General features: G+C 47.4%; 1 protein-coding gene across 1 annotated transcript; it reads left to right on the top strand.

Moving 5' to 3' along the window:
• MTURN (maturin, neural progenitor differentiation regulator homolog) lies at positions 1–23,785 on the top strand. The gene is made up of 3 exons (XM_032872360.1): positions 1–417; positions 9,540–9,662; positions 22,276–23,785. The coding sequence occupies exons 1-3, from the start codon at positions 256–258 to the stop codon at positions 22,384–22,386; spliced, it is 396 nt and encodes a 131-aa protein (XP_032728251.1). The 5' UTR covers positions 1–255; the 3' UTR covers positions 22,387–23,785.
• The last annotated feature ends 2,344 nt before the right edge of the window (positions 23,786–26,129 follow it).

Below are 26,129 nucleotides of genomic sequence, written 5' to 3'. Positions count from 1 at the left end.
CGCGGCGCCGCGCCGTCCAGGCCGCCGCCCACCCCGTACACACAGCATGTAAACAGTCCCCGCCGGGAGGAGCCCCGGGACCGGAGGGAGCCGCGCCGCCCGGCCCCGCCGCCTGCCCGAGAGCCCGCGGAGCCGCGCGCTGGCCGCCCGGGAGGAGGGCGCCCGAGGAGAGAGAAGGGCGGGCGGGCGGCGGAGGGAGCGGGAGGCGGGCAGCGCGCGAGGAGGCTGAGCGAGCGGCGGGCGCGGTGGGCCAGGATGGATTTCCAGCAGCTGGCTGACGTTGCGGAGAAATGGTGCTCCAACACGCCCTTCGAGCTCATCGCCACAGAGGAGACCGAGCGCAGGATGGATTTCTACGCCGACCCCGGCGTCTCCTTTTACGTGCTGTGTCCGGACAACGGCTGCGGGGACAATTTTGTGAGTGCCGGGGGGGAGGGACGGCTGCAGCGCTCGGGAGTGGACGCGCGGCCGCCTCCCTGCGCCCGAGCTGCCGCACGCCGGGGAGGCTGTGGGCGCGGGGTGGGGGCGTAACCGGCCCCGTGCGGCGGTGTCAGCGCTGCAGGGGCGGGAGGGGCGGAGGGCGGCGGGCAGGGGCGCCCTTAGGACCAGGGAGCCCGACTGGGGCGGGCTGTTTCGGGGACGCGACCCTGCGGCCCGTGCTTGGTGCTCTGCTGGGAGCTTCTGCCGAGCGTCCCCGCCGCTCACCAGCCCGGGCCGGGGCGCACGGACTGTCCCGCAGGGCCCGGAGTCTCGAGCTTCCTCCACCCGGGCGTCCCGTCGGGGTGAGGAATCCCGTTCTCCTCCCGATGCGCAGACACAACTCCTCGAGTCACCGCGCCGGCCCGGGAGAGCCCCCGCCCCCGTGTGATCCCCTGCGCTGCCGGTTTGGACACAAAGCCTCTGTCCACGCTAGCGATGCCCCATCTTCTGGACCTTCTTTGCGGAATTACACCCCGGATCTTAAAAACGCACACGCGCGCGCGCGCGCGCGTGCACACACACACACACACACACACACTCACTCACGCGCGCGCGCGCGCGCGGGCACGCCTATCCCTCCCGACACTGCTCCTGTGCTTCCATTGCTCCTGTGTGAGCTTCCAGCGAGGTGTGCGGGGCCCGAGCGGGTTCCGTCCGGCGGAGGCGGCAGCCGAGGCCTTGGGGGAGCACCCCTACCCCCCAGGCTTTTCCAGATAAGGGGAAATCCCCCCTATCCCAGCCCACTCCCGCCTGGAGCTGGAAGGGACCGGGACCTGGAACTGCGGTGTCCACATCTTCCACTTTGTATCCTGCGCCCACTTGGGATCTTGGGGCTGGCAGTTTAGGAAGAAGATGTGGCGGACAGGGGAGTTGGGGTGGGAAGTGCGGAGGATGGGCGAGGATGGCGCTCCAAGAAGTGTTTGTAAGGGCGGGGGAAAAAATAATGGTCCCCAAATGTAAGATGGAGGCGGCTGTGGGCTCGGGTTACCGTGTGGTCGCCGGCTGGAGCCTGGAGCTGGCGCTGCCGCCACCCCTGCGGACCGAGGTGGGGCGGCGCCGAGGCGCGGCCTGGCGCTGGCTCCTCAGGTGGGGCGAGACAAAGGTGCCCCCTGCACCCCGCGGCAAGTTCGTGGAGGAGTTAGAGAGACAGCCCGATCCCCTTATTTGGCACCTGAGAGGCGAAGGCTTGTGTGCGGCTTGCCGGGAAGGCGTGCCCCTGCCCCTCCCCGCCCCCACGCCCGTATCCCCGCGGAGAAGAACACACCTGGGCCCCAAAGTGCGACACTAGAAAAGAGATGGCCTTGGGTGACAGCCAGATTTGAGTTCTGCCTGTGTGACTCTGGTCAGATGCCTTCTGGCAGCTCAGTTTACACATCAAAAAAATGGGTATGATACCAGCACCCAGGGGATCCACAGATCAAACACCTAATCATCTCTTTGCAACAGCAAAGGCCCTTCAGAGACCTGGGCGTCCCCCAAGTTTAGAGCTTGTCTTTCTTTTTTAAGAGCCTCAATTTTCTCACCTGTAAAATGAGATTAATCAGAACACCTCCATCATGGGGACTTGTGAAGAGCAAGTAAACTCTAAATATAGGTAAGAACACTGCTAACTGCAGTTAAAATAGTGTTATTTGTTGTTGGGGAAAATGGGAGATCATTAAAAAGGGATTTACTCCATTGCAAACATGTGAGAAAACCCCAGAGTTCTACTGGAAAGGGCACCGGTGTCCAACTGACTGCCTCCTTAAGAGTTTGGGAATCCCTTCTAACCCTAGTCTGCCAGTGGCCTTTCCAGCTCCTTACTGTGTGAGATAGCAAGATCACCCAAGGTTCTGGATTTTATGGGGGAGAGCTCCACACAACCTTCTTGCTAGAACTGCAGGAGACATCCCCAAAGGAATTACTCCATGGAGAATCATCGTTGAGAAACATTATGTATATCACAATTTTTCAAGGCCATTCATAATATTAAATGTTTTCCCACCTGTGTGAGTAAAATGCTTAAACATGATCACTCTCTAACAATTAAATCAAATAGGTAAGGAAGAAAGTGGATGGAAGGAAAAAGTAATTTCTTGGGTAGACTGGAACATTCTTAAAGTTTCTGGAGGCCATGATGGACAACATGCCAACCACCAGAATTTCCTTGGCCCAGATCTCTCCTCAGATCTTTCGCAGGCCAGGTTTGTCAAGCTGCCCTTTGCCTCTAGTTAAAGGGACTCAGGCATGAAGTGAGTGTCCTACCTCCGTCCTTTTCGTTTCCCCAGGAAAATCCTTTTAAGCATTAGAAGAAATTTGAGATGAATGGAACTCCCGTAACCCAAAGGATTTATTAACAAGAAGAATATTTACATAGCATTTCTCAATTTACAAAGTGTTTTCACGTGACTCATTCGCTCATTCATTTATTCATCAAACATTTATTGAGGCTTACTTTGAATCAGGCCAGGGCTACCTAGAATATAAATAGTATTTCTGCCCTCACTTTCTTGGGGCCATTCTCCCCATCTAAGAGGCAGTGTGGCACATTGGTCGGGGTGCTCAGGCTCGTGGGTCAACCCCCCCCCACCAGCCCCCATGTCTTACTGTGTGTATTGGGGAGAGTTCTTTAATCCCTTCATGCCATGACTTCCACATCTTTAAACAGGGGAATGATGACATTAGTTCCCATCAGGCTTGTTTAGAACAGTGCCTCAAATAAGGATGGCACTATTAGTGACTCTCTAGCCGTCTCGACGTAGAAATCAGTCTGGGTCTATTTAAAATATAATCCAGGTCATGACCTATGACCCTCCATCTCACCTAAACTGACTTCCTATAACTTTGACCATAGAACCTGAGCCTTTGCCATGGCTTCAAACCCCCACACAATCTGTCTCCTGCCACCTCTCTGATCAACTATTAGACCATTCTTCCTCCTTGCTTACTGTGTTTGTGCCACACTGACTTTTCTGGGTCTCAGACATGCTACACTCATTCCTGCCTCAGGACCTTTGCATTTGCTGTCCACTCTGCCTGGAACATTCTTCCTCCACATCTTTGCATGGCTAGCTCCTTTATGCCTTTCAGGCCCGGGAAAAGCCTTCCTGACCACATATTCTTTCATCTCACCCTCTTTTATTCAAGTCATAGCACTCATTAGTACTTGATACTCTCTTATTTATTTTCTGCCTGCCCCATGAGGCTGTAAGGTTCTTGAGAGTAATGGCCTTATCTGTCTTATTTGTCACTGTATCCCAGAACTTGGTGTAGTGTCAGACTCATGAGAGGTGCTCAGAATGAATGTGTGTAAGAGTGAATGATAGTGAAGAAGGCAGATGTCAAATTTTAAGAATGACAGCTTCAAAGAACACTAATTACCACTTATGTGCAATTTACTATGTGTCAGACACCGTTCTACTTTATGTATGCAGTAGGTACTTTGTGTATATGTGCTTATTTAATCTTAGTAATACTGCAAGGTCCTCTCTGTGATTTTCTCCATTTTACAGAGGAAGAAACTGACACACAGCAAGGTGTACTGACTTTTCCACAGCTAATAAATAGTAGAGCCACTTGAACCCTAGCCCTATACTGAAAACATAGCATCCCAGGAGTGACAGCCAGAGATCCAATTCAGACCGGGGGTTCAAGGGCGGCTTCTTATCACAAAAAGCCTATGAGTTAGGTATGATGCCCATTTTTTAGGTGAGGAAACTGAGTCTCCGTTGAAGGAAGTTTGTCCAGGACTATGCCACTGAGAAATGATAGCCAGGACTTGAGCTCAAGCCCAGAGGCCTGTCATTTGCACCACGAAGAGTGTCAAGCCAAGAGCTCCAGAGGGTCTGGGGAACAGGGCTTCCCTTTATTTTCCTTCCACTTTGGCAGCTCCTGGGTCCCTTGTGCACTGTTTCCCCTTCTCATCTCACAGGCCATCCTGTTCATACCATCCCCTTCCACACTGCTGCCCTGATTCAGGCCTGTCTCTGTGGACAGTGCGCAAGGTCAGCTCCTGAGAGAAAATGAAGCTGCCTTTGCCCTCTTTATTGGGTGATCAGGGACAGAGCCAACCCTCCCTGGCTCTACAGGTCTGATAGGGAGGGGCCGAGAGCTCGAAGACAGGTGGCATGCTCCCTTCTGCCAGCACAGAAGGTCCTGAGGGCTTCATCAGGCTGGAGCAGAGGGGTGCTGGCGTCCACTAAGGGACCAGCCAGACAGAGGGGCTCGTGTGCGTGCTCTCCTGGGCATGGCAAACTCAGTTGCTTCCCCTTCTTGTCATAGGCCAGGAGAAAGCAGCTCTAAACCGAGAATACTGGCCCACAGCTCCCTGGTGCCTGGGTGCTCATGATTGGAGAAAGGGAGGGCTGCCTTATTGTCCTATTTTTTTCCCTGCCAACCCATCAAAAACATGTTTGGATCTAAGATTTTGTGCAGTTTATTCCCTCCTCAATATGAACACAAAGATATTAAAGAAAAAAAGGCTCTATTTTTAGAAGGACCATGTGATTTAATTTTATACATGTGTGTATACTTATAGCTCTATATATTTTCCCCATTTTTGTTCTAGGCGTGTTTCTGTTCTTAACCACGTGACTAAGTAACAACCTAATAGAACTTGTCTAAATGAGATTGCATCACCTCGTGTGATGGGACAGTGGAGAAAAAGCACCTTCTTGTCCAATTTAAACTCCACCCTCCATTTCCTCCTATGTCAAATGGGGATAATCGTACCTATATTATTATTGCGGGGGTTAAATGAGGGGTCATGGTAACTGTAAGGCTTTCCACAATGGCTGTGCATTATTCATACAGAGATTCTTTAGGGGAAAGGGTATGTCCTTAGCATATTTGTGAAGTGGTCACCCTGAGAAGAGTAAAGTTATGCTAATAGGAATTTCGACAGATGGCAGAAGCACTCTGGGCTCCTGCTAAATGAGAGGCTGTCTACAGGTGATCCCCTATAATCTTGGTAGATAACCATACTATATTATTATTTTCTATGACTCATGAAGGAACTGAGGCTCAGGTCGAAGATGTGGTCACCTCCATGGATATCTTGGCTTTGCCCCTTGCTCTCTGTGGGACCACAGACAAGTTGCCCAACTTCTCTGAGCCTCAGTTTCCTTCTTGCTAAAACGTATCCGTGGTTGGCACAAAGAGCAGGTCATAGGTATGGCCAGCCCCACTCTTCTTCCCTGTGCAGAAGTATGTTGGGTGGTGTGAGATGGCATGTAGCTTTTCTCTTGTAGCATCTCTTCGAGGGACAGCAATCGGTTTTGGGGTAGGCCACACTAACTCAAAATAGACTCCCCGGTACTAATGATGGCAGAAACCCCACACAGCAGTACTATAATGGGAGGGAGGTCCCTGGCAATGACCTTTGACTCAGGTAACTGAGTCCAGGGAGGAGAAGCAGCTGTGTTCTTTGCTCCCCCCACCCCCAATCTGCCTAAGCACCAGGAAGCCAAGCGCTCTGCCCACAAGCATTAGAACGGTCAGAGCACCCAGACTGTGGTCAAAAAGATATTTGTAGGATAGAATTACCATCCTGGTCTAAGACCGTTTGGGGATGAGCTGGATGTTCTCATCTTTACTATAGGAAACAGAAAGGTGCTCATTTTCCTGTGTGCAGATGCTATGGTTCTCAATATCTTTGGCTGGACAAACTTTAATGATAAGCTGTGGTCCAACTTAATGACAGAAAGAAGAGCTGCAGATGGCCTGTTTTAAAATCAAAACTCAAAAAAAAAAAAAAAAGCTCTGGCCAGGAATTTTCATCCCCTGCCCCTAAATATGATTCGTCAATGTTCAGTTCTGGTTGTGGTTCTCAAAGTGTGGGCCCAAAGCCAGCAGCATGAGTATCACCTGGAAGCCTTTTGGAAATGCAGATTCTTAGCCCTACCCCCAGCATTTGTATCTGCATAAGTTGGGGGATGAGAAGGGGAGGTGTTGTGCTTGTGGAAGCTTGTGGACCACTGCTTGTCCTCTCCTTCAGAATCCTTCCCTTGGCATTCCTCCTATTACAAGGTGCCTTAGCCCTCACTGCATGGTGGGAATGTCAGTACGTTCTGTACCAGGGTTTTTATTTGCCGGAGACTTACATTGTTCAAAGCCACAGGTTTTGTGGCCCCTGCTACCGTTTTTTTCGTGGCCAAAGTGGCTGTTTGGTTGAATTTCCAAGCCCGGAGTCGTTATGGACATGCCTGGTGGTGCAGGACTGTGGCTCTTCAATCACCCATTTATCATTGTTTTAAGACTAGACCCCAGAATCTGCTTTCAAGAGCATCAGCCTGGCCACCAGACATTCTGTCTGCCCTATCCTGGTTTTGGAATGGGCCCCTGTATTTTTCCTAAGAGATTACCATCATACTCTCAGCCCGTTGCCTGTTGGTTCTGAAGAACTCATCTGTGTTATCCTGGGACACTGCCTCAGGCTGCTGACCGAACTTCCTTCTCTGCACAGGCCTGTGGAAGGCTGGAGAGGCTGTCTGTGTCCCCATCCGCAGCAAGTGGCCAAGCCCGTTTACCTGGCACCGTTGGTCCTCATTTCTTGGTTTTATATTCTTTTCCTTCCATTGTTTTCCCTCTGTCCTTATTTTCTCAACTACGGACACTTACCTTGTCTTTTATGGATCTTTAATGACTGCCTTGATTCGTTTTGGAAGGAAACCATTTCAAGAAATAAACCGGAATACTTTCTGTGATGAGCTACGGTGGGTATGAAACAATTAGCATTAAATCGGGGAGGTCCTTTAAGTGGCCACGGGCACCCGAGTGGGTCTGATTCCAAACCCCATGCACCCTCATGTTATCATTGGGGCAGGCATTCCTGCCCCACAAAACCACAAAACCACAAAACCAACGTGACCGAGAGTTAGACAACCAAATGAAGGAGACTCAGACTGAACAGAAGGTCCTTTAGCAGGTGGTAAGTCTTCCTGCTCTAAAATATATTCATAAATCAACAACTCCAGAAGTGGAGTAATGAAAATTGTGGCCTGAACACTCTCCTCACAAGGTTAGGAATGCCCTAGAAACACGTGAAGAACCTGTCTCATTTCCGCAGTAGTGGATGCGATACACGTCTGTTGCCTGAGTGATAAACTTTCCTTAGTTTACTTTGTAATTTAAAGCCCAAATGTGCTTTCAAAAGTAGATGCCCAAGGTTCTTGTAGATACCCCTACTTCTGAATGAACTAGAACTCAAGTTGCCTTGGGTACTGTGCTCCGTGAAGTCACCATAGGGGTCTCATTTGCTGAGTGCATGCCCTTGAGCTCACGGCAAGTGGAAAGCCCAGCACTGTGCCGGGCCCTTAAGAGACTTTTTACTTTTTCTCTAATCTCTACAAGTCTAAGAAAGGCAGGATTGAAGTTTTCTCTTGTGCAGTGCTAGATATTAATCCCATCTTTCAGTTGGATAAGAATTTGAAACATGCTGGAACTTTTAAAAATGTGAGCCTGAAAACGGGTGCTGAGCAGACTTATGTTAAAGCGGGGCTTTATTGTTCTTGCCGAATCCCTGCTGCTTGAGAATCAAGTGTGGTAACAGATCTGAAAGCACTTTGTACTATTACACTTTTGTACAATGTAAGAGACAATTCCTTAAATGGCATTTCAGTGGCTCGACAACTATAAGGGTCTCTAATTAATAGGGAATTGTGTTTGAGCTATTGTCTAAAATTAGAGAATTTAGAAGTTATCTTCGTTACATTGGGGCAGAAGTTCTTCCAGAAGTCTGCTGGAATTAGAGCAGTGGGTGTCAGAAATGGACCTTTACATCAACGAAACACAGGTAAATGGGGTGCAAAGAGGGCCCATTAGCACCTAGTTAAGTCTCTTGGATCTGAGCGGTATGTAAAGTCTGTTTAGGTCCCATTCTTAGAAATGCTGTAATGAGAAGGATGGAGGTGAAATGTGTTTCTCCAGTGATTGACATAGAACTTTCTGGGGTGATGCCCTAATTATTGTATTAATGGAAGGAAGTAAGGCTGTTCTTGATGTGGAGTATTTCTCCAAAAACATCTTGTCTCCTGCTGCCTGGTTGCTGCTTCTTGCTTTAATTGGCCAGATGTCTTCCTCTCTCCCACATCCCTGGGCTTTTCCACCAATGGGGAACTGCCATGGATCTGTCCCCTCTAAACAGGGACTCTTGGTCAGGTACCCTGATGTTACCCTGGTAGCCCAGTGCCTCTCCTGAGCTCAGGTACACAGAGCAGGGGGCTTCTGCACTTGGATCCCTCAAGCCTGTTTCTTGGGCTTATTCCAGATCCTTGAACATGTACGGGAGAGTCTCGCCTAGTCTTCAAGAGGTGCTAAAACAGATATCCTCACACAGGAAAACAAAACAAAACAAAAACCCCACCAAACCTTGTCTAGCCTTGAGAAAAAAATAAACCCTGAAACCGGCCTCCTCTCGGTGCATGTCACCATTGGGAAGCAATGTCCTCTTGGGGCATTTGTAGCTTTCAGAAAGCCTTTGCTTCCCAGTGACCTGGCGATGGCTCTTCTGGGTCTTCTTCTAAATTCATTTCATTTTTGTTTGATTCTGTTTTAATTCACTTCGTCTTGAAGTAAATATACCATCACCCCTGCTCACAGGCTCATCTGGGTAAAGAATGTCTCATTGTGAGTTAGTGGTTACAAACTATGCTTAATTAATCCTTCAGTTACAGCTGAAGGCAAAGCTAAGGATCAGGCAGGCTCTCGGGTTTTCCTCCCTGCTGCTTTAAAACCCTCCTTACCCAGCTCTTGAGAAGGACTGTGGAAATCGTGGGTGGGGGACTAGCGATTCCACTGCCCTTTTTTTTTTTTTTTTTTTTTTGCTATGGCTGAACAGATCCACTGGTGCACCAAGCAGGTGAGATTATGGAGGGAAAGCCCAGGGATTTTCTATGGGGTAGGCATTTTCTCATCCCCTTCAACACAAGCGAATCGAGAATGAATGTCAGAATTTTACTTGGAAACAGAGGCCTTCAAATTTATGTCATTAAAAATAAAAAATCTTTTGCTTTTTGAATTTCACACTGAGGGTAATGACTGTGTGTCTTTGTTTTCTCCCCGCCCCGGCTGTGGGCACGTAGCACGTGTGGAGCGAGAGCGAGGACTGCCTGCCTTTCTTGCAGCTAGCCCAGGATTACATCTCCTCCTGCGGCAAGAAGACGCTTCACGAAGTCTTGGAAAAAGTCTTCAAGTCTTTCAGACCTGTAGGTGCCTGCCTGGTTTTGCAAAACCACCTTGTTTTCTGCTGTGATTGTGCTGGGGATGACAGGGATGCTGGGGAAAGTGGGCAAAACCTGGGATGACTAATTGTTTTTCTCTTGTCTGCTTTGTGGCTTAAAGATAGCAGCTAGTGGAAGGAGGGAGAAGGCGGGGAAGGAGGGGGGAAACGGGATGTGACACAGCTGTTTGTTGGAGGAATGATGGTTATTTCTAGCATCACTTGAGTTGAGAATCTCTGACAGGGTGGGGAACAGACAGAGCCTTGACAAGACTTCTGAGTATTCCTGCTTTTGTCCGGTAGACTTAAGGCCAGAATGCTTGGAAGCACCGTGGGGGTTCTCTTACCATAGTGAGGCCTGTATCTGGGGAGCTGTTGGAAGGCTATACGCGGGACAGGCGTCCATGTCTGTGGGTACGGAGAGGGATGAAATTGGATACTGGTTGTATTCTTTTCTCTTTTAAAAACTCTCTGTTAGAGAGCTTGCTTTCTGCCTACCACCCCCCACCTCACCACCTCTGACGCCCCAATGTAGGATTTAGGAATCTATCTGGGGCTAGCTGGCAGTTCGTCTTCATTCTAGCTAAAAACAGGTAAAGTAATTTCTCACCCCTATTTTGAAGATTCCCTTTATCTTTACTGGAAGGTGAAGTCACATGGCCGGTGTCAGGACACTCCCCCTCACCGAGTTCTGTTCCCTGCCCACCATAAATTCTCTAAACCATCAATGATATTTGCTCTAGAATTTTTTTTCAGATCTTTTAAAAGAGTATCTACTTTTCTGTTGTTGTTTTCAAGCTCGCCCTTCAGGGCTATGAGCAAAGTGGGCATGATTGCATGGTTGTGTAAGAGACTATGTCTGACGTTCCCATATTTTAAGGTGTGTAAGTCTTGTTTTGTCATCTTTTGTTTCAACCAGCTCTCACTCTTGGTATCTGGTTTCTTTGTGTGTTGGATTATCTCTGTGTGCTGGTTACAGTATTTGAAAATGGGTATTTAGGAGTGAATCGAGGCCTGAGATGATGGTAACTTCTTCCAGAGAGGATTTTTGATCTGTTTCTGCTGGGGCTCCAGAGGGCCTATCAGCCTGAGACCACCTGCAAACAATTTAAGACTGATGGTTCTTAGAACTCTCCAGATCATGAAAAGCCAGCCTGTCCATCTGCTTTCGTCTCGTTCACCCGCATCCTGAGAGCTGTCTTAGTCCATTCAGGCTGCTGTAACAAAATATCAGAGACTGAGTGGCTTCTAAACAACAGACATTGATTTCTCACAGGTGCGGAGGCTAGGAAGTCCAAGATCAAGGTGACAGTAGATTCGATGTTTAGGAAGGGCCCATTCCATGGACAGACAGCTGTTTTATCGCTGTAACCTCACATGGTGGAAGGAGAAGGAGATGTCTCTGGGGCATGTTTTATGAGAACACCAATCCCATTCATGTGGGCTCCACATTCATGACCTAATCACCTCCCAAAGACCCCACCTCCTAATACTGTCCCCTCAAGGGTTAGGATTTTAATATGTGAATTTTGGAGGGATACAAACACTCAGACAATAAGAGGTCTTTGGGATCTCAGTTTCAAGTGGGGATAGCTTATCACGGTCTTGCTCCTTTGGAAGACGCTGGGTTTGACTTTGGTCCCCTGAGCTCTTAGAGTAGGCCAGGAACACAATAAAGTTTCTAGCTGTTTCTTTCTAGGTCAACAGATGCCCTCAGGTCAAAAGTAGCTTTTTATGTTTACCTCTCAAGATTCTTAATCTTCAGTATATTTAAGAAGGCATTTTTCACATTTAATCCAGCTCTTTTAGTTCTCTGAGGAAGAGTTGGTCCCAGTCACTCAATCCACCATTGCAAGGAATAGAATTTCAGTAGCTTTTCTCACTCTCTCTGATCTGTTTCATTTGTCCAGCCAATTCGTTTTTTCCTACTTAATTTTTTAAGCCTGCTTGGCTCATTCAGAACAGACTCATGACTGCAAAGTACTGATCTATCCCTCATTCATTCTGTATATATTACGAGTACCCGACTACGCTTTTCCTAACACTTAATTCAAACAGATGGAAATCTTATCCTTATATACTAGTGGCGGTGGAAGGGGTGGGGACAAGGTAGATGAGTCTGGCACATAAAGTATTAGTGATAAGTGCCAAGGAGAAAAAAATAGGTAAGTCAGGGTAAGGAAGTAAGAAGTGTCAGAGGTACTGGAATTTTTTGTTAGGAGACCAAAGGAAGCTTCACTAAGTTCACATTTGAGTACAACTTGAGGTGTGAATCAGGAGGAGATCCAGGGAAGAGCTTTCCAGATAGAGACAACAGCAAATACAAAGGCCAGGAAGGGGGTGGGAGGGGGTGGGGAGAAGACTATCAGTGTCAGGGAGCAAGGAGGGGCAGATGTGGCACAAGTGGAGGGGTGGTAGGGAGGAGCGAGAGAGGAACCTAAGGAATTTCAAGAGTTTGTGGGGAACAGAAGGGTTTGGGTTTTCTTCCTGTGTGACGGGGAGCTGTCGGAGGAGTTTGAGTGCAAAAGGATCCGACTTGGGGAGCCTGGTTGGCTCAGTGGGTTAAGCCTCTGCCTTTGCCTCAGGTCATGATCTCAGGGTCCTGGGATTGAGTCCCATGTCGGGCTCCTTGATCAAGCAGGGAGTCTGCTTCTCTTTCTCCCTCTGCCCTTTCCTCTGCTCCCTTTCCTCTCAAATAAAGAAATAAAATCTAAAAACAAACAAAAAAACCCCCAAAACACAGATGTATCTAACTTCACATTTTGAAAAGCTCCTCCCTGACCAGTTAAGACCTCCTCCTCCTGGGAGCAGGAGGACCAGTGCAGAGGCCGTTGGGTCACACAGGTGAGAGGATGAGGGTCATAGTGAGGGCCGAATGAAGGGGTCAGCTTCTGGGCTTGCTGGTGGACCACAAGTGGGGAGGGAGAAAAAGAAGGCAAGGATGATCCAGAGTTCATTGCCCATACAATGAAGGGAATGGCGCTGTCCTTTACTGAGGAGGGGGAGGCTGTATTGGGCAGATGACCAATACTACCAGGAGCTTGGTTTGGGGCATGCCAGTGTCAGAAATGCCTATTAGACATCCAAGCAGAAATATCAAAGTAGACAAATTTTTTTAAAAATTAAACCCCCCCAGGGGTGCCTTGGTGGCTCAGTCGATGAAGCGTCCCACTTGACTTTGGCTCAGGTCATGATCTTGTTGTTGTTGAGTTGGAGCCCCGCGGGGTCAGGCTCTGAGCTCAGAGGGGTTTCGGCTTCAGATTCTCTCTCCTTCTCCCTCTTGCTCACTCTCTCTCTCAAATAAATAAATAAAATATTAAAAAAAATTTTGACCCCCTCAAGTATTAGCTAAAAAAAAAACAAACAAACAAATCTATTCGCCAGTGAAATTCACTATGCAGCGAGTGTCCTCACAGGGCTTACATTCGTGGCCTGCTGCCTGGTTTTCTTCCTGCGCCCCTTCTCCTGGATGACAAACACAATTCCTGTAGAATTGGCTTCGCCGGAGAAGGCGAGCTCCCGCCAGAACTCGTTTTACTGTTTTACTTTACCAGGAAGACCTGGTCGCATCTCGGCAACCAGGCAGCCAGTTGTAAAGGGAAAGAAACAAATGCGGTCCAAGAAAATCCAGGTGCGCAGCTGAATGCAAGTGGGTCATTTGAACATTTTCTTTCTGATTTTGCTGCCGCGTGTCCCAGAGACCACAGACTTGATCTGATGTCGGACTTCAGGGTCCCCTTTTAAAGCAGAGCCTGACATCCTAGGCAGGGCTGTGCTCCCAAGGACAGGAAGCCCTGGTACAGCGCCCCTTTGGTGGGAAAGTTGATGTGTGCCTGGGCTTTTTTGCCCCTGGAGGAGAGGCAGGTGGGAGGTACCTTCTCAGGGTCGGGGAAAGGAAGTACACACAGGGCTTTGGGTTTCCATCAGCCAGGACGTGTCCCAGGTTGGGTGATTCGAGGAGTGTGATGTACTACACCGAGGGGCTACTGGATGTCCACAGGAAACTTTCTCTTCTCCCCTCCACTCACAGATGTGGTCCTTCCCACTGTTGCTATTTATCTGTCAGTTTCCTATAAAGGAGTTTTGCGTTTAGAAATAAGACACAGCAGGGCGCCTGGGTGGCTCAGTCTATTAAGCGGCTGCCTTTGGCTCAGGTCCTGGGATCGAGTACTGCATCCAGCTCCCTGCTCAATGGGAAGCCTGCTTCTCCCTCTCCCACTCCCCCTGCTCATGCTTTCTTTCTCGTTCTCAAATAAATAAATATATATATTTTTTTTTAAAAGAAAAAGACCCAGTCCAAGGACTGGCCCAACTTTGCACACAGTGCTTGTCCCCCTTCTCTCGTGTGTGTCTCCCCCAACCAAAACTGGCAGTATCCTAGAGTCCTCCCCCAACACATAAAGAAATCCGTTACTGGATCTGAAAAGCAAAAAATTTTTTTCTTTTTCTCCATCTCACTCCTCCTGTTTTCTTTCTCTTTCTTCGTCACATTTTCAACAAAATATATTGATCATTTGCTGTTTGCCAAACACAACTTTGGAGAGTGAGGGGCAGAATACAGTGTCAGCTTTCGCCCTCGAGGAGCTGACTTGCTGATAGGAGAGATAGCCATGAAAATGTATGTGTCACAAGGCAGAGCACTTATTTCGATCCAGACAGTCTCCTAGATACTGGGCAGAGCAAGCAAAGGAGTTCCATTCCCCACTGTGCTTACTCCACTTTCGGGAAATATTTCCTAAGAGGACGTTAGTGACCACATACTGCGGAGTGTTATTTATGGACTCTACCCAGTTATGTAGGCTCAGGATACTACATGTTGAGAAACCCATGCTTTGTGGGCAGGCCACTGAGGCACGTGCTGGCTGTGTGACCTTAGCCAAGTTACTTCTCTGTTTCTTAATGATGATAGTTACCTCAGGGATCTATGACGATTAAGCGATATAGTTCTTGTGGGGTACTTAGTACAACACATTACACAGGACGAGCACTGAGTAAATGCTGGCAGGGATATGGATGGATGAGGACACGAGGCAAAATACTGTTGAGAAGTAAGCAGGATTCAGTGAAACCTTTGCAGGACTCTTAGATTTTTGTTGGAGAGAGAAAACAATTGCTAAGTGATTTCAACACGTGCTTTCAACATGTGATTTCAACACATGATTTCAACAGAAGCATCCAGCTAAGATAAGGGATTTTTGAGGAAGTCTTATTGGGGTATTCTAGGCATAAGTTCATCAGCATTGGTTTTGGCAAAATACTAAACATCCTTTCCGGAACCATGCACCTCACTGGTTAGAGGCTGGTTCTGCAGGGAGGATGGAACCCCCCATCCCCTAGAGGGGCCTATGAGCAAAGAGCCTCTGGGCGATAGGGTTATGGCTCTTACTTTTTTTCTTTTCTGTAGTCCCTCAATTTTCAATGTTGTCACAGAAGACATCATCAGAAACTGTGTTGTATTTTTTTTTTCAAACCTATATTGTGTATACAGTGTGTAAGAAGGGCTGGGGATATCAGATGAGAGTGGGCTCACTGAGGAACGAAGTGCCAGGCAGTGGCTTCCTGAGAAGGTGGGACCTGGAGACATGGCAGGATCCAGACGGGCGAGGAGGGAGGAGAAATGGCCAAGAAGGAAGTCCAGAAGGGCTCCTCGTGGCCCCGTGGCTCCGAGTCTTCAGAGATGTCCCCTGGGATGGGGGAGGTGGCTCAACCCTGCCCGGGGCTGTCGGGCTCCCCTGCCTTTGTGGCCTCTAGCAGGTTGCTTGACCTCAGTGTCCCCATCTTTAAAATGGGGGTCATGCCTGTTCTGCTGTCTGGAGGTTCACGTGGAGCTTCAGAAGCAGACTAAGAATACCAAGGACCATCAAAGCCTGTTCCCACCGCTGAGGTTTATCTCCACTTCTGGCTCCCTGGGTGAATTCATGACTCTGGATGCAGCGGGGAGCTTCCCTCCCAGAGGGACACAACTTCGGCTCCTCCTCCAGGGGCCTCCCGGCTTGGGCCACTTCCCTGCTGGAACGTCCTATCCAAACAGTACCCATATGCAAATGACAGCGCCAAGCAGGCTGTCATGGGCATCCCTGAGCGGGCAGGTTTCTCCCTGTCCGGCAACCAGTAATGGCCTCAGAGACACCCATCAAGGGCCTTGATAAATGCGAATTGGAGAATCACTGGAATCTTCTATTTCTCTTGTTTCAGTGGCCCTTGGTTGACAGTTGCTGGTCATCAGATGATTGAGGTAGATAATAAAATAGTGCTGATGGATCTAAATAATGGTGATTGTGCCATTTGTTTTTTTCCTCTGTGTTTTCATATCTTACTTACTGACAGCTGACAGGCTTCCTCTGGTTTAAAAAAAAAACCAACAGTTCACAAGAAAAGAGCTCACCGTTTCCAGTTTAGCTGCAAAGTCAAACCTTATCATTGCCCTTTCAGCTTCTCTCAAAGCTTTATTTTATTTTATTTTATCCTGGGCTATTACTCCTCCTCCTCTTACCAGCGCTGTGGACATGAGGGTCGCGAGGCATCTGTTGTTATGACATCATTGTGTGCTGTTGGGTTGATGTTGCTTTGATGGCCCTTCCTGGAGTTAGAGCCCGTGGTTCCCCAGGTTTTCTTGCTCTCTTTGACCCTGGTCCCCTCCCTGAGGTTGCCGTTCCAGCTCCGTGTTTTTTATTTCAAAAAGCAGAGACGCTTCTACCAGCAAAATTCCCCTAGCTCTAGCTTGCAGGCCTGAGCAAAATTAGTATTTTCAGTTTACCACTAATGGGTGAGGAGCCAGGGATTAAACCCCACAGGAAAGGCCTTTGTGACTCAGAAGAAGCCCAGTTCTTGCTTTTACTCTTATCGTCTGGTTAAGGCCCTGGGAGAGGAGAAAGAATCCACCTGTGGGAAGCTGCCCCAGTGGGTCAGAAAGTCTGATAAGAAAAGATTGTGCACTCCTATGGATTTTAATAAAAGACATTGAATGTTGACAAGCTTATCATAGCTTTTGTTTTCTGCTCATGCATGAAATTTCAAATGTGTGTATTTTTTAGGAAATACGATGGCCACCAAAGGTAAGAGAGTACCTATGCCTCTTGCCCATTTGGGTCTTATCTCCGTCTTGCCACCTACCTCTTTTTTCTCCTTTTTTTTCAGACTGGCCAGAATCTTGTAGGTTTGTTGGTACCCCCAGCGTCATTGATCATTAAGATAAACAGTGGCAAGTTCCCCAAAGCTTTAGGGTAATACTTAATACTCAGAGTATGGTTTTTGGACCCGTAGTATCTCCAATACTGGGGAGATTTTTAGAAATGCAGAATCTGGGGCGCCTGGGTGGCTCAGTGGGTTAAAGCCTATGCCTTTGGCTCAGGTCATGATCCCAGGGTCCTGGGATCGAGCCCCGCATCAGGCTCTCTGTTCGGGAGGGAGCCTGCTTCCTGCTCTCTCTCTGCCTGCCTCTCTGCCTGCTTGTGATCTCTGTCTGTCAAATAAAGAAATGAAATCTTAAAAAAAAAAAAAGAAATGCAGAATCTCCGGTCCCACCGAGACCAGCTAAATCAGAATCCACATTGTAAGTAGATCTATGGGTGACTCACACCCACAGTAAAGTGCTCCAAGGAGTCCTTTGGAAGGAGCTTCCAGGGACCTCTGAAGCCACAAGACACTTGCTAAAAGCCCCCTAGCTAATTGACTGTGCCCTCCAAGGCAGAGATGTCGTCTCCCTTTCTTCCATAGACACAGTCTAGCCCCCTATGCTAAACGAGAGCCACCTTTGGAGACAGCAGATGGGAAATCCCAACCAAATGTGTCCTCAGCTAGTTTACCCCACTTTCTAAAGGACCTGGATTGAGTCTGAAGATCACTGATACTTTCCTGGGTCTAAGAAACTTTAATGCTTAAGTGTTGGTATTTCTACCCTTCAAGTACAACCCCGTTTAGGTGGGTGGGCCCCAGAGGTTCCTATGTGAAACTGTGGGTTGCCCAGAGGCAGCTTCTTGCACAGCAAACCCCTAGAAATGCCAACACTATTGTTCTGGGTTAGCATAAAGATTTTTTTCTGGTCAAATGAAAAAATTTTACCGAACAGAATTGATGATTATGACTGTTAAAGTAATTTAATTTAAATGTATCAGATAGGATTTCTTGGCCTGTATCCCTTTCTTTATAAGAACGTATACACAGGGCACCTGAGTGGCTCAGAGGGTTAAGCCTCTGCCTTTGGCTCAGGTCATGATCTTGGGGTCCTGGGATTGAGCCCTGCATCGGGCTCTCTGCTCAGCAGGGAACCTGCTCCCCTCTGCCTGCCTCTCTGCCTCCTTGTGATCTGTCAAATAAATAAATAAAATCTTAAAAAAAAAAAAAGAATGTATACACACCCGTAAAAGCAAGAACCCCAGGGTCCTCACCAGTCTGTTTGTATTCCTGTGTTTGGCATGTCTTCTTGACTGTTAAAAATTTGGATCCAGGGGAACCTGGGTGGCTCAGTCAGTTAAGCATCTGTCTCTTTTTTTTTTTTTTAAAGATTTTTATTTATTTATTTGACAGACAGAGATCACAAGTAGGAAGAGAAGCTGGCAGAGAGAGAGGGGGGGGGATGCAGGCTCCCCGCTGAGCAGAAAGCCCGATGCGGTGCTCAATCCCAGGACCCTAGGATCATGACCTGAGCTGAAGGCAGAGGCTTTAACCCACTGAGCCACCCAGGCACCCCAAGCATCGGACTCTTGATCTCAGCTCAGGTTTTGATCTCAGGGTTGTGAGTTCAAGCCCCATGTTGGGCTCCACACTGGGTGTGGAGCCTACTTAACAAAAACAAACAAAAAACAGATCTGGAAGTTAAATGTTGATTTAACCTGCCATAGATGGGACTAGAGACAGAGGTGGGAATGCTGGACTATTACTTGTCTGTATGGTATTCTTTGCAATCCCAAGCAAATTATAGTTCTAGTGCTTATCGTGTTCTCCTCTGTGCTTTTTCCAATTGTGTATACTCATAAATGTAGACATTAACATTGCATGTTGAATTTTTTAAAAGGTGTATTACTCAGTAGAAGACATTGAAGCTTCCAGTTGTAGGAGCAGCACTGACAGCTGGAAGGGAGTCTCCTGGGTTCCTGGAGGTTATGTTGTAGTCTGCGATCTGATGGCCTGGGTTTGAATTCTGGCTCTGACACTTACTGGGTGACTCCATGCAACTTACTCAGCCTCTCTAGTTCTTATCTGTAATAGGAGGATAATACCTACCCCAGAGGGCTATAGTGAGGACTAACAGAATTCATATATGTAAGGCTGCCCAACTCTGTGCCTAGTACATGGTCACGTAAACCAATATTAACTATCGTTATTAAATCTGAAGTATGACCAGATTGGTTTGTGGAATGGCACGCTGACTGTGAGTGTGAGAATCAAGTGAGGAGGCTAATGGAATTCAATTCCTTCCTTCTCTTCCTGCTTGTTGTCGTACTGATTAACAGTGAGCTGGTCCGACAGCAAGCACAGCTGAAGGGAGAGGAGAAGCAGGGGCTGGAGGCCATGTCCCCTTGAATAACTGAACTGCTGGGTTTTAAAATGAGAAGCCAAGGTAACAGGACCTAACCTCATGAATTCACATAAGGCTCTGCAACTTGCCGCCCGTGGAACATTCACATTCTCATTTTTTTTAAAAGATTTTATTTATTTATTTGACAGGGAGAGACACAGCAAGAGAGGGAACACAAGCAGGGGGAGTGGGAGAGGGAGAAGCAAGCTTCCTGCTGAGCAGGGATCCCAATGTGGGGCTCAGTCCCAGGACCCTGGGATCGTGACCTGAGCCAAAGGCAGACGCCTAATGACTGAGCCACCCAGGTGCCCCGATTTCTCATTTCATCTCCATAGTTTCTCTGGACATAGAGCAGGTGTCGTGGTCCCCAGTTTACAGAGAGGGATGCTGAGGCTCAGCAAAGGGAGTTCCTTGGCCAAGGTCCCCGACTAGAGCCCTGGCTTCTGGATGCTGGGTCCAGTGCCTTTTCTACACAGCCTCTCAGTGACTCTGTAGACCCGGCATTAAGGGTGCCTGGGAAGTCGGGAAGGCCTGTCAGAACTGCTTCTGTTCTTTCTTCCTCCTAGAAGGGTCAGGAATGAGCAGTTCTACAAGTCATATCCCAGGGAAAGGCCTCATGTGTGCAGATGCTCTAGACCTAAAACTATGTGCTTTGGATTTATGTCAAAGGGAAGGCAGGGAGCTAGGCAGAGGAGAAAGGGGAAGAGAAGTGGTCATGGTTTCATACTTGGCTCACCGGAACCTCTTCTACAGACCACCCTAAGCCAAGGAGAGGAAGGGTGTTGAGGGGTACCTATGGTTGGGGCCTGTGTGAATTACTCAAGTGTATTATGAAAAAGAATAACCAGTGGTGTGTGTCTTTAGGACAAGATGGCAAACGTGTAGATGTGTGCCTCGACTGTGCCTTCTTTACCCATGGACACATGGCGAATTGACCACAGTCTTTCCCACTGAGCCTTGGAATCCTCAACCCAGGGATCCAGGCAGTGGCTACCAGTCAGATCTGTTAAATGAGGGAGAACCCACTGGCTGTTCCTCTTTTAAGGGGTTTCCCTTAGTGCAGTGAGGAGTCACATTTATTGTTGAATTAATGCGTCCTTTGTTGACATCTAGGTAATTCTAAGGTTCTTGGTAGGGGCAATGATATTTCTGTTGCCTTTTTTTTTTTTTTTTAAGATTCTTATTTATTTGACTCACAGAGATCACAAGTAGGCAGAAAGGCAGGCAGAGAGAGGAGGAAGCAGGCTCCTCGCTGAGAGAGTCCGATGCGGGGCTCGATCGCAGGACCCCGGGATCATGACCTGAGCTGAAGGCAGAGGCTTTAACCCACTGAGCCACCCAGTCACTCCGTGATATTTCTGTTTTATCAGCAATTGAAATATCGTCATTCATTTGACACTTTCACCTCGCTGTGTCACCAAGCAGCTCTTCAACTAAAAAATGGGACATCAAAATACTTGCCATCTGTGTTCACTGTAGCCATCTTTTCTCTCTCTTTAGAGGCGAATGTTATCTTGGGCTTGTTCCGCTATGTGAGAGGGTGACAGCAGGAGGAGAAACAGGCTTCTCTCTTCCCCCAAGCATACACGAGATCGCTCCACAGTGTCCAGGCTAGCGGAGACGTGCTTCTCTCGCCTCACCCCTCCAAGTCAATGGTGGCCCGTTGAGACAGCTGCAGTGCTCTGGGCTCGAAGGGGAAAGCTTGTGTGTCTACAGCTGGTCACGCCCGGCTTGCCAGGCCCCACGTAGAATATGACCAAGGGCCTGGCAGATGATCTTGTCCAGAGTGTGTTCACAGGACTCTGTGAGACCCTCAGGAGTTGGGGTTGGAGAACTTCACTGGAAAAGCATTTTTTCGACTGGGACTTATGGTTTCCTACTGTCAGCATTTGGGCGGGGGATGGGAAGAAGGGGAAGGGTAGCAGGGCATTAGGGAGGCAATGCAAAGCAAACAGAATGGTCCATCTTACTGTAGTGGCTTCATGCAGTTAGCTGGGATCCCAGCACCATTCAGTGAAGTTGCCTGAAAGTGACCAGTCGAGAGGGTCACCGTGTGAGAACATCAGGGCCACCGTGTGAGAACGTCAGGGCCACGGGAGACTAAATCGGAGGGAGGAGCTGTGGGACGGAAGCACGATGATCACAGGCAGGACCCAGGGGTGGCCAAGGCCTTGGCTCCCTGCCAACACCAAGGCTTTTCTTTCATATTGATCAGGCCCAGCAAACGATACTTAGTTTTCAAGCAAAGACCATTCAGTACTTTGAAAAGATGTTTCCTGGGTATTTATTGTGAGTATCCCCGAAGATAATGATAGAGCCTTTGGAAAATGCAAAAAGATAAAAAGGAAAAAATTTACCCATAACCACACTGCCTGAAGCAATATTCTTAAAATTTGGATGTATCTCATTCAAAGTCTTTTTTGCCATGGAGTTGTGGATAAACTTTAATAAAATCTGTATCATAATGAAAATGCAATTTTCACCATGCTCTTTTTATACTTAGGTACATGTTTCTATATCAAGTCACTCAAAATACTATTTTAAGTGGGTGTATAAGATCCCATCTTACAGATGCACCATAATTTAACCAAAAAAATTAAATTTTTCAGTGGCTTTCACATTTTTACATGTGCATTATAAATAACAGCAGCACTTGGTTTTTGGGAAGAAAATATAGAGGGGGTAGATTTTTGATGTCTTAATGGAACAGTCAGCATGTTCATTGTATTATGGCTGACATCCTGGGGGGGGTGTGTGTGTGTGTGTGTGTGTGTGTTTGTGTATGTATACGATATTATTCTCCATTGGTGGTGTGTGGTGCCATGTTTTGATACTTAAAAGTAGAGAGTCTCCTGGATCCCCAATAAAACCTAGCCCCTTGGGCACCAGTCCATTGAAGGACTGACATTTCCATCCAGTATGTTCATAAACATGGTTGTAGGGATGGTTGACTCCAGTGGGAAATCTGTAGCTGCTGTGCTGAGTCCTATTAAATGTTGATGAATTTGGATCGGCTGTCTTTGGTTCTCTTCCTGCTCCTGGGCCATTTGGCGCTCACACTGTACTCTCCTCTCTCCTCTAGTTACTGGGGCTTCCGGATGCTGACGATGATGCGTTTGAAGAGTACAGTGCAGACGTGGAAGAGGAGGAGCCAGAGGCGGACCACCCCCAAATGGGGGTCAGTCAGCAGTAACCTTCCGAGGGCTCCCACCTGAGAAGGAGTGTGGACCCCCTGGTACCTGAGGTGGGGTCGTGTGCTCCTGAGTTAGCATCTTTTGCATTAGCACTTCGAAACAGGACGTCTGACTCCCAGCATCCAAATTCAAACTAAGTACCTTTTTATTGACCGCAAAATATCTGGGATGAGCTTTGCTCAGAAGTGACCTGAATTTTACTCCCGTTTCAGTGGGTTTTTATGGGGTTGTCTCGGTAGCCTTTGCCATTTTGAATTTAGAGTCCATTTTGTGGCTGACTGTTCTCTCTTGAGTTTGTGTTGGAGAACTACCATTCGCTGACTCGAATGTAGAGAACTCTGAATGTATCAAGGATATGTTTTGAGTCCTCACAGGTGACATTATTGAGGGAAAGCATGACAGAGAAGAAATGCAGTCTGCACTTTTTATGTACTTTTTAAGTGTCCATAAGTGAAGGAATTTGCTTATAAAGCATGAATTTTAATATCTAGTCATTAAACTGCACAAATGCAAATACAAGAGCAGAAAGGGATAATCACTTAGCTTTGGACGAAGAAGGGAAGAGAGGCAGAGAAGCCTTTGCTGAAGCGTTCTGCCATTACTATGTTACCTGGATAGATAGCAACGGGTTCATGGTTGGTATAAGCATTACTTGCAAGTTCAGTTATTTTAAAACATGCTAATTCCAAAGCCACTTTTAAAATCTAATAGTGGAAAATATCAATGGGGTGACATAAATGATTGATTTCTTTAAAATATCTATAAACCGTCCCACATATGAAATGAAACATTCACATTCTCTCTTTATAACCAGATGGCAACTTGTTAAATCATGAAAACATTCAGAATCCAAGTGCCACTTAAACTTTGAAGCCATAGATAAATTTAATGGGGGAAATAAACCAGGATAAACAGTTTTTTTAAACTTATAATGGAATCTTTCTTTACTTTCTTAATTTGTCTTTTATTCCTTAAAAAAGAAAAGGTCAAGAAAAGGATCCCACTGTATAATTTATTTAAAAAACTGTAATCAAGTCCTTGGACGAACCTAACAGAAGTGAATTTTTAAAGCGATATCAAATTGGGACTCTTTCAGTCGTGGGTTAGCTTGGTTCAGATGGGAAGTTTCAATGATCAAAATACTAAGACAACTCCCTGAAACAGCTACTTAATAATTGGAAACACTGCCGTCACTTAGCCAACAAATACTTACAGGGGAAATCCTTTGTAATGCTTACATGGAATTATTTAAAGTATTCATTTTCTTGGACCCTTCTGGATCTCTCAAAGCAGAATGCCTCTTTCACAGCCCTTGACCAAACATAGCATCTGGGGTGGAAATGTTATTAACATGCATACACATGGCTGTTATGTTGTCATAGTTTGGGACTTAAAAAACAAAAACAAAAAAGCAGCAGCAGCGAGCACAGAGCTTCCGGGAGTCTTCTATATCTTCCAGGCCTGTCAGTGTTAACCTGATTCTATCACCATTTTCTATTTGATTGACTGGTGCCATGAAGAGTGCGGCTGCTAGTGGTAGAACAGGGTACTGCAGTTTTAAGTCATGGGGAGAACAGTACAGCGGTTTCCCTCCATGCTTCAGTACCCACATTTTTTCTTTTTTTGGAAAAACGTATGGAAGGTTAATTTCACGTGAAATGAATTTCCTTCCGAGTAGCCTATTCCCACCACAAACCTTGATGTTTCCTGCAGCAGGTGAGCATGTTCTGTGCTCTGCTGCTTTGCCTGTCTTCCCATTGACTGAGTACCTGGGCGCAGGAAGTTATGAGCTGCGTTCTGTAGATAGCGCTGGGGTTTGGTAACCCTCTGTTTTAACACAATAGGCTGAAGGAATGACTTCTGCCACTGACTGAGGTGAAGAAGTTTGACTAGCTTGCTCCATTGGAAGGTAAACTGGAATTTTACACATAGAGGTTTAGCAGCTCAATTTACATATGTTTGAGAATGGAATGGACATTAATATAAAATGTATTTTATGAAAAAGCGTTTAGGCTTTGACCAAATGCATTTTGGTATTATTATGTTAATGTTCTATTTATAAACACTGAACTGAGATCAAGTCAGCCATTCAGTGGGCTGAGGAGAGATCTCCTCTTTGTTCTGCCCCAGGAATTGAGGATAACAGTACTGTGTGTCGCTTATTTTCATGGCAAAACCCCAGAAGGCATTAGCAGATAGAACCGTTTCCTCCAAAACCTCCCTTTTTCTGACTGTGCCCCTCCCCAGCTGCCCTTGCTGCTGCATGTGCCTGCGCTGGCTCCCACCGGCTGCGGCTGCGGGTCCACAGTCCGGGGTGTGCGTGTGGCGTCAGAGCTTGCCCGGTGCAGAGCGCCCCCCGACAGCCAGCAAGGCAGGCGGCCGTCTTTGCTAAGGAAGAGGTTCTGTGGTTAGACGAATTCCTGACTTTCACAAACAGATAAACACTTAAGAAGCGTTAGTTTGGTGCGGTGGGAAGAGCATGGACCTGGGAATTAGGAGGGAGACCTGGATTCTAGCCCTGGCTCTGCCAGGGACTGCGTGACCTTGGGCAAATCCCCTGACTCGTCTGAAACAAGGGCTGTTTGCCCTTCTGCTTTCACCCACTGTCATTCCCTAACTGCCTTATGGTATGTGTGTGTGCTAAGAGCAATGGTCAAGGACACTTTTAGGGAAAGGAGAAAGAAATACATTTTGGATCTTGCGGAGATGCTGTCCTGAGCATGCTGGCCAAGGACTACCTTGGAATAGGTTTCTGATGTTCTATGAGTGTCGGGACCCTCGAGCCTGATCCTGAGGGGCTGATGACTTCCGGTCCCTTAGACGGAGGACACAGGCCCAGAGATACAGAAACGTACTTGTCCCAGATGTGCAGGCCCTGTCGGCCGAAGGCGTGGCTTTCCCTTGTGCCCTGACAGACTGCGGCTTTGGAAGTGGAATGAATTTAACTTAACTGAGAGAGGAAATTTTGCATGAAGAAGAGCAGGGAGAGGGTGAAAGAGGAGTACTTTGACTTTTTGCCATGTTGTCCAGGAGAGAGAAAGAAGAGAGAGACTGTGTGTGTGTGAGCGTGTGAGTGTGTGTGAACTTTGGGGGGAGAGGATGATTGATGGCTTATTGATCACTGTGGGCCAGCTGTGAAATCCTGCCTGTGATAACCTTACCAAACCTTGATGCCAGGTTTGAGTGAATCACAGAGACATTTTTCTTATTGCCGCCTAGTCACTGGCTCTGCCTGACAGTCACACTGAGCACACTTTGGGAAACCAGAGAATGAGTTAGGGAGCCAGGCAGGGAGGTAGGACCCCCTACACGACGCCTGCCACACTCTGGCTCAGTTACACTCATGCCTCACAGGCTCATAGCAGCATATAGGACTTTGGGGTTTTTTGTGTGTTTTGGATTTTTTTTATATGACTAGAACAGGAGAGTCTCTTATTTAGGAATCCTCCCGTCTTGGTGCCAGATTTAGGTTTCCAGGGTCCTTAAGTGAAAAATTTCTCTCCTCTCATAGCTACTGTCATTTTTCACATACAAATAGAAACCTTTCCTTCAGCACAATGACATCTCTAAAGATTGTGTCTGTCTCATAAGAGCACAAAGTGTATGGACCTCGGGGAGCTGGGCTTCCCAGCATCATTGGAATTTATATTTTAGAAATCTCCCTTGCATATTAAAATTCCCAAGTTGGGAAACAGATACGAACAAACCTGATTTTCTGTGGTTCAAGAGGCACAGAGGAATA

This window comes from Lontra canadensis, unplaced genomic scaffold, assembly GCF_010015895.1.
Source record: "Lontra canadensis isolate GAN:19392208 unplaced genomic scaffold, GSC_riverotter_1.0 scaffold2, whole genome shotgun sequence".
In the NCBI taxonomy this organism is placed as follows: Eukaryota; Metazoa; Chordata; class Mammalia; order Carnivora; family Mustelidae; genus Lontra; species Lontra canadensis.
The sequence above is the reverse complement of the archived record's forward strand: the minus strand, read 5'-3'. Positions and strand labels throughout refer to the sequence as shown.

Bases quoted from the DNA above. Each gene is read 5' to 3' on its own strand.
- MTURN (XM_032872360.1), top strand. From the start codon at position 256: ATGGATTTCCAGCAGCTGGCTGACGTTGCGGAGAAATGGTGCTCCAAC. The intron at 418-9,539 runs GTGAGTGCCGGG...GTGGGCACGTAG, and splicing joins ACGGCTGCGGGGACAATTTT to CACGTGTGGAGCGAGAGCGA. The intron at 9,663-22,275 runs GTAGGTGCCTGC...TCTCTCCTCTAG, and splicing joins TCTTCAAGTCTTTCAGACCT to TTACTGGGGCTTCCGGATGC.